We start from the raw sequence: 8,280 nt of genomic DNA, 5'->3' as shown, positions 1-8,280 counted from the left end.
AGTCTCCACCCTATTAATCAAATTTCTCCGGACCGCTAACAAACAAAGCACCTGTCACCAAGACAGCAAGAAAGGCTATGGAGAGAGAGAGAGAGAGAGAGAGAGAGGGGTCGGCTGTTGATTAGGCCTTATCAGACTAGCATTCCCGTATTGACCCCACAAACTCCTTTTGCTTCTTACAAAGATACACACATAAATCAGTTTCTGTAAATGTTGCAAGTTCACCTTTTTCGTATGGTCGTTGCCCTGTTGTCTATTGATATCTAGACGAAGAGTTGATTATATTAGAATTTAATTAAATTGTTAGTATCCCTGCGAACGGTCCACAGATGTTCCGAATTTCTAATCCTAAAGGCTCATAACTTTTGATTGGAAAGAATTGCATGCCATGCTATATGTGTACGAAAAGTTCATTAGCAGAACTGTTACTCCTTTTTTAAAAGAGAACGAAAAGGTGACGAGGTGCTAAATAACTTGCGGCACCATTCATTGGCGTTTTGGTTGCAAGAATGGAAGACAGGGGAACTATCCGCACATTTATAATTATCATAAGATTCATATCCACACTTATCTCAAGGGATTTTACTTTAAGCATACCGTAATGAAGTTTAGATTACTGCCATGAAAAAGGTCATAAGACGTGTAGAGTTACCACCAAAGGCTACACTAAAACTTAATCCTCACATTGCTAGTTGAACCCCATGTTAAAGGCTATGGTTCATTAGTGTTGCTTCAGAGCAATACGATTTGAATTACGTCTAAGTTTAATCTCGTTTGATTTAAAATCGATGTGCTTGAGCTCAACAAATTTGATCAATCGTACTGTTTCTAGCACAGCAGGCTCTGAAATTTTCATCTCTAAAAATTTGAGTTTGCAATTTAAGAGAGGAGTAATGAACATTGAAGGCAACATTAACGAGCATGCCCTAGAGTTGGCCATGTGGCAAATGTGGCTTGCCGAAGTTGGAATATCCTGAAGAATGTGCTGCCTCCCGGTCTTCAATTTAGTCTCCAATTCAGATATGGTGCGTTTCTCTGTAAGCTGGTTATGGGTTTTATGAAGATGGTTACAAGACTTCAATACAATACAGAGATGGACATCGTGTGCATTCTGTACCACTAATTAGACCGTCTGTAGAAAACCCAAGTTGCCACACACCTCAGCTGCCATGACATGCCACAAAACAACGACCATTCGTGGTTTTCTATATTATTATTTCTTAATTTAATGGATATTGCACAAGTTTTGATCAGTATCGAGATTAAATGCCTCATTGTTCGAATCTTAAATAAACAATTTATACCCGAACTCTTGCATTTACGAAAAGACTATAGCTCTATCAAGTTCTGATTTACAGATAAATTTACTCGAAACACTTTTGCTCTTGTTCGTGGTCCTGATGGAATTTAGCTGCAAAGTCTTTGTGACCCTGTTTAATATCGGGATGGCCACCGTTCTTGTGCTTTCTTCAACTGCGATGCCAAGTCCGAACACACGATAAGTCGAGATTGTATATCTCCTTGACCCAGACTCCTGTCAGAATATGTTAACGACCCAATCTGCTGCTTCGTTGCACAAAAACATGTGCCTTACGGTATGAAATTAAGAAACCCTACCATTCCAAGCTGGATGATTAGATATAGGAATAAGAAATCAACATGCAAATGATACCAGACAAATCTACACGCAAGTAGCTCTTCATGTCACGGAGTAGGGAATCTTCATTAATTCACTTTAATTAACTACTCAACTGGTCAGCATACTGTATTTGTCGTGTCACGGAAGAGGTGTGAGTAATATCGGCTGAGCCCTGACCTTGAATACTGATCGGAGGCAATCACACTACCCCTATCAGGCAAGAATATACTGAATAGACCGGTATCAGTGGAGTGGGGTGCAGGTTTCACTTTCGAATCCAATTAGCATAGTTTATTCCACTTGCTTATGTTTAATGCTTAAGCTTTTCTTCAGGGGCGTGGCTGTATTAAATAATAAATACTGTTAGCTTATCCTTGTGTAAGAATATCTTAAGTGGCAATTTGGACCCACCGGAAAGTGGTTTAACCTTTTCAGATCAGCCTTACCAGGGAAGGCCACCTGTACCTGCCAATGTATAATTAGACGCACCACAATTATTTTCGAAGCTCATATGAATATTGACCACTTTTGAACCTCGACTGTGACAAGAGATAAGTTAGGCTTTGGATTTCCGAATCGTCATCAAAGCTGGCTCTTTTATTCTCCTATGCTTGGCGATTCCCTTGCACTTGCTTTGTTGTTGGAACTCAAGAATGATAAGGTTTTAAAGAAATTGAAGGATAGAGAAAGAAGAAGGGACTGGAAAAGAAAAAAACTAACCATTTTTTTTTTTGTGTGTGGAAAGGATTGTCAATGTGACACAAAAAGTTAAGTTAAGGTGCAAGTAAAAGAAAAACAAAGGATTGTTTGAGGTGCTTATCTTCTTTGTTTTCTTTTTATAATCTAGGATGTCTGTGATAATTTATATGCATTATAATTAATCTATGAGTCCATTAAACATCTTGCAAGCCCAATAAGCAGGTAAAACACTATTGGGATGACAGGTTTGTATAGGAAAAATCGAACCCGAGTCTAAAGAAAAGAAACAAGTCTCTTCGCCCGTTAGGTCACGACCTCAAGTGCTTACCTTCTTTGTTTCTTCATCTATCTGATTGAAGCCATGCACTCATCAGCTCACTTTCTAGCTAGTGTGGCCACGGGCCACTAGCTAGTCTTGAGTACAATCAGCCTAAAATTGGGTCATGGTCGGTACACTAACATTGCTAGATCGTGTATGGTTGTGGATTTGTATGGTTATGGTGTTTGTATAGATGGTCCAGAGTCACCCAATTGTCAATAATTATGACTGCTGACTTGTGTCGCCACCAAAACACATATATAATTGCCATCGTCTCAAGTAACTTGGGATTATTTTGATCTTAATTCCATGATTTTTTTTCCAAATCAAGGAGCTTTGCTTTGAGATGCCAGAACACATACCTCTTTTACTTCAGACCCAACTCTTTGAGAAACATGAGCTTCTATCTCGAATGACGACACACACATGCATTTTTTATCTTCCCAGAAGGTTAAATTATCTTTTGTAACAAAAGAAAATGACTTTGTACTTTGAGAGTGAAGGATATAAGCCATCAATGCGCAGTTTAAGGTACAAAGTAAGGAGCTTCTAGTTAATTTCATGATTTGTATCAAGCTTAATTATTGCCTGCTCGTCCTCGAACCAGGCTAAAAAAACAGGTATTCGTAATTTGCTGGTGGAAGACCACTAGACGCTCTGTGACGTCGCAATGCTATGTAGGATAATCCGAACAAGTCTTGAGAAAAATGGCATGTGTTAACACCACGGAACACAATTTCTTTGGTTCTCCAGTTTTGAAGCCCTTGACATTCTGAATAACTACAACTACCAAAAATGTTGCTAACTTTCTTAATTTGGCGTCAAAATAAGAAAAATGGTCCTCAAATGCCGGATGTTGGGGCCAAAATGGATGCTCAAATATCAGAAAGGGTCTCGGGAAAAAGAAGCATCTGGCATTCCTTTTTTTTTTCTTTTTTTTTTGCATTATGTTCTAATTAATTGAATGCCCTTCTCAAATCCCATGAAACTGTATACTATTCATCAATACCGTAGGTTTTGTATTTTTTTTTTTTTTTAGCTTCTAGCATTCGAGGAACAGCATATAATTGAATTTTGAGATTTTTTTTAATGAAGGGATAAAATTTAGAGATGGGAAAATACTAATTTATTGTGCTGCTCGAAACCTCGTTAAAAAAATCTCCAGTTGTTTAATTATTGCGGGAGAGACCGATGAGGATATGAATATATATCCAGTGAAGGTTATGAAATGGACAGCCACTTCGAAGATTCACCCGAATAGATCAGCATTATCCCAGCATGCAGTCCTATGATTAATATCAACAAATATATATACTACAAGAAATTCTCAGACCACGAATCAATGCACCAACTTGTTGCAGCCGATCATACGTAAAAAGGCATGAAAGACATGTCTTTCTTCTCGGCCACCACCAGTTGTTTGTTTCTCAAAAGAAGGATCGATCATTCGCACCAAGCTCTCTACTTTCTCAAGTATGGTTGACGACATTTCAAGGACCGCATCTTCTTTTTCCTTCTTTTTATATTCCATCTCTCATCACCTTGCCGCCCAAGACATATGGCCTGTCTTTGCTGTTTCAAAAGGTTTTCGACGCCTAATTAAAGACAACTGCTGCTTTATACGAACAGTAGCATCACATTTTATTAAAAGTTGTGGTTCTAACTTTATTTTCACGTGTGGATATACCTGTTCCGTGAACATGTCCTTAGGAATTCCACTCCACATGAACCCAACATCAACTGAAAAATGGATCTTAACAATTAGGAGAATTCCCTGAACTGCTCCTTGGGATCCCCTAACAGGTCCTTTTTTTTAATTCACGTATTTATCCTCTAACAGGTCCTTTTTTATATATATCACCTTTTAATTATAATGAAAATGTCTCCCAGGATATCAGAAGAAAATATGTAAAAGAATTGGAAGTTGAGAAAAACAAATTAACCAAAGAAATAGAAAAGGTTGAAATACAAAAAATTAAATGACTTGTAAAAAAAGTAAAACCTGAGATGTAAACGGGAAGCTTGGAAAACCCTCACCACCACAAAACTTGTATTGTTCTGATTGGAAGTAGAAATTCGCGCCATCGCCACGCTATGGTAACGGTTGTTTTAATATATCTATTTTCTCCTCTCTATTTTTTGTTAGGTTTTCCAAATTTTCTCTATGTTTTCTTTTTTCTTTTTACTATTTGTTGTCTTGGTGGAGAAAGTTTTTTCTCTACAAAACACACAAGTGGCGAAAAAACTTTAGCATGTTTGTTGTATCCCCTGCTTTAATATTCCTTTAAAATTTCTGGATTACACACGTCTTTAATATTTTATATTAATTTAATATATAATAAAATATAACTCAAAATATTATAAAGATAAAATTATATTTCCGTTCTTTTTCTTCATAAAATAACAAGATTTATAGATTATAAATACACTATAAAATATATATATATATATATAAAAATGATTCACAATCTTTTTATTTTTTGTTACATATATATTTTTCAGAGCATGTCTCTTTAAAATATTATTATATTTTTTTTTCTATAAAATCACTTATTTAACAATTAAAAAGTCCTCACATTCATAAAAAAATATATTTTTCAGTACCAAGTTTTAGAAACATTACCTCTCTTAATCACTTAGTTTACCAGATATTACCTATTACTAATTATTAACCCTCTAAATTTTTCATATCATTATTACTAGATATTTTTACTATAAAAAATAATCAGATTATTCAACTAAAAATTTAACTAATTATTAACATATCAATTTTATCCATAAATATCTTGGATTGTGATACTAATCCGAAATGTGTAGCCTGGTCCCTGCGAATCAACGTTTAGAGCAGCTGCATCAATTGTTCTCTGTATCTAACCTTTTCATCTAAAACTTTGCGGTGGTGCTTCATGGCCAATAATGGGGAGTCTTGGAACGTTGTCATTGTCCCTCTTGTATGATGCATGTGTCTTAAGATAGATCCAAGTTTGTGAGGTCAAATCACCAGCTTCTTTTTTCCACGGCAGCATGTAACCATTTTTAAATGTCATCAAATATACTATTCTCCAATTATTTTCAAAATTAGATCAATTTAATTTTTAAAGCTACATGGATAGCAAATACTCTAGTTGCCACGTAGCAAAGGATTCTCCTTTCAGATGGCAAGGATCACAATGATACGTCGAAATGTGCAGTTCTTCCCGATGCGAAAACTGTTATCGTGGAATCAATTTTAGTTCTCTTTTCTTTTCTTTAATAGTAAAGATCTTTTCAAACCACACTTCACCTATTGAAAGTGAATCTCTCTCCTCAGTAGATTTTTATGAAGTCTAATCATATCTGAATTAATATATTCATAAAAAAAAAATTATACTGTCTCAGCTAAGATTTGAATTTTTAATAATATTATATTAAAAAAATCTAATTACACTATTTACTTTTATATTTCAAAAAAATCTTTTGAAAAAATTATTTTTTTATTTTTTCATATCATTTTAATATACAAACATCAAAAATAAATTTAAAGAATAACTGTTACTGTGATACCAATTTTTTTAAGCATTTAAACACTACCAATGTCAGTACTTTAGTAAGGAAAAAAAAATCTCCTTACAGCTAAAGTTTGGGACTGCAGCCCCATGTACTTAAGTTAGTATAAAATAATAATCATCATCTCATCATTAAGTGGGCGTGCCGGAGTGGTTATCGGGCATGACTAGAAATCATGTGGGCTTTGCCCGCGCAGGTTCGAATCCTGCCGCTCACGCGTTATTGTCTTTCTTTTATTGTGTTTCCTCTTCTTTTTTTCCCTGAACCCCAGGATTATATTTCTTAAGGAATTCAGAGCAGGTTAATAGTGCAAAACTGCAAATCATCGAACACTCTTCATTTTATCTTGGATCGATTTATATACATTTGTTTTTCTGACCTTGTACTCGCTATCCATAAATGAATTAGTCTCCATCGCCACTATTGAGTTGAATGAACATAATGTGGTTATGAAATGGTAAGCATTTAATCAATTAAAAAAAAAAGAATTTACATGCCTCAATCTTGATTTTTCATTCTGAAATAACATGTCACAGCGCGGGTCACCTGGTTCGAACCTTTTTTTATGCATTTTTTATTTTATTCACTTGGTAAACGAAAAGAAAAGAATGTTTATATATAGAATATGCTTTGTATGGGACTCCCAAGTGATATTTTCTCAATACATGGGAGTTTTTTGGGATGTGATCCTTTGTTATTCTAGTAAGGAAAATGACAAATCATGTTTTTAAAAATTCAAATCGGTTAAATAATATAATTGAGATTCTATTCGAATTTTAATTTCAAGTACATGATCTAACGTGTTCTGGATCCAAATCCATTTATTTTACTGCAAGAGTTTATATGTATTTCTGAAAACATACGAGGACCAAGAACCTTTCAACTGATGACTGATTTGTATAATATTATTAAACACGAGGATTAAAATAGTTTTTTTGAAAACCAAAGAGACAAAAATGAACGGAAAATCTATTTTCTAGCTGGGACAAGCCAGTTATGTAAATGGAACAGGCATGCATATTGCCGGGCCGGGAGGATATGGACCCGTGGAGTGATTCTTTAACTTATATGGGCCGGATACTGGGCAAAAACTTTTTGACAGAGTAGAATTTGGGATTGGTTATGGGCGACCGGTACCCAGACTCGTATCCATCCCGCAGTCCTTGCCCATACTCGAAATATGGATGCCCATAATCAATGGCACGCAGCCCTCCAGTTAAAACCCTAACAAAACCCTAGGATCTAAGTCTAGAACCTTCTGTTTCTCTCTAGAGAAACTTGATCCCCCAACCCCTCCCTCCTCCTACAATCCCTCTTGTTTTAAAAGGAGACATCCAGAACTGCAGCTCCACTCTTTCACTTTGCCGAAACAGTTTTTTTAACAAAAGAGAAAAGAATGTTAAGGCGCTTGATTCCTACCCTAAACCGTGTCCTGGTGGAGAAGATCGTCCCTCCCTCAAAAACAACTGCTGGAATTCTCCTCCCCGAGACATCTACTAAGGTATCTCATTCACTTTTGCTTTTATCTATATTTGTGCGTGAATTTGTTTGTTCTTTACATTTAATATTATAATTGAATTTGGGTGGTGGTGATTTGCCTGGGATGAAAACAGCTGAACTCGGGGAAAGTAATATCCGTGGGTCCTGGGTTAAGGAGCCCTGAAGGGAACACCATCCCTCCAGCTGTGAAGGAAGGTGACACTGTGCTTTTGCCTTCATATGGGGGTACCCAAGTCAAGCTTGGTGAAAAAGAGTAAGTTTTTCATGTGTATTGATTTAATTTTTGTGTATTATGATATTCTTTAAATGGTTTGGCTATCCATGTATTTATTTATTTTTGTTGATGTTGGGTCTGTGTTGGTGGTTCTTTTTTCCTTTGCAGGTATGTTTTGTACAGGGACGAGGATATCTTGGGCACTTTACATGAGTAGAAATTGGTTGTTGTCCATTTAAATGGGTTTTTGTTTTCTGGGAACTATATTTAGGTTTTTGGGGTTAAGGCCCTGGTTTCTATGGATGTAACTGTTAACAGATTGGGTTTTTTTCAATTGAATTAAAGTTAGTCTTCTTTAGAATA

At 35.7% G+C, this 8,280-nt stretch overlaps 1 protein-coding gene and 1 non-coding gene across 2 annotated transcripts; both read left to right on the top strand.

Moving 5' to 3' along the window:
• Window positions 1–6,338: 6,338 nt before the first annotated feature.
• On the top strand, window positions 6,339–6,420 carry TRNAS-AGA (transfer RNA serine (anticodon AGA)). Its single transcript has one exon. It is a non-coding gene; the product is annotated as a tRNA-Ser (tRNA).
• Window positions 6,421–7,401: 981 nt separating this feature from the next.
• Window positions 7,402–8,280, top strand: LOC118046388 (10 kDa chaperonin, mitochondrial). Its single transcript, XM_035055273.2, has 3 exons — window positions 7,402–7,704; window positions 7,817–7,956; window positions 8,086–8,280. Exons 1-3 carry the CDS (start codon window positions 7,600–7,602, stop codon window positions 8,132–8,134), a joined length of 294 nt encoding a protein of 97 aa, XP_034911164.1. The 5' UTR covers window positions 7,402–7,599; the 3' UTR covers window positions 8,135–8,280.

Source organism: Populus alba, chromosome 10, assembly GCF_005239225.2.
Source record: "Populus alba chromosome 10, ASM523922v2, whole genome shotgun sequence".
NCBI classification, from domain to species: domain Eukaryota; kingdom Viridiplantae; phylum Streptophyta; class Magnoliopsida; order Malpighiales; family Salicaceae; genus Populus; species Populus alba.
The sequence above is the reverse complement of the archived record's forward strand: the minus strand, read 5'-3'. Positions and strand labels throughout refer to the sequence as shown.

Excerpts from the sequence above, each read along its gene's own strand:
- LOC118046388 (XM_035055273.2), top strand. The coding sequence starts at position 7,600 with ATGTTAAGGCGCTTGATTCCTACCCTAAACCGTGTCCTGGTGGAGAAG. Across the intron at positions 7,705-7,816 it reads TCCCCGAGACATCTACTAAG|CTGAACTCGGGGAAAGTAAT; the intron begins GTATCTCATTCA and ends GGATGAAAACAG. Across the intron at positions 7,957-8,085 it reads GTCAAGCTTGGTGAAAAAGA|GTATGTTTTGTACAGGGACG; the intron begins GTAAGTTTTTCA and ends TTTCCTTTGCAG.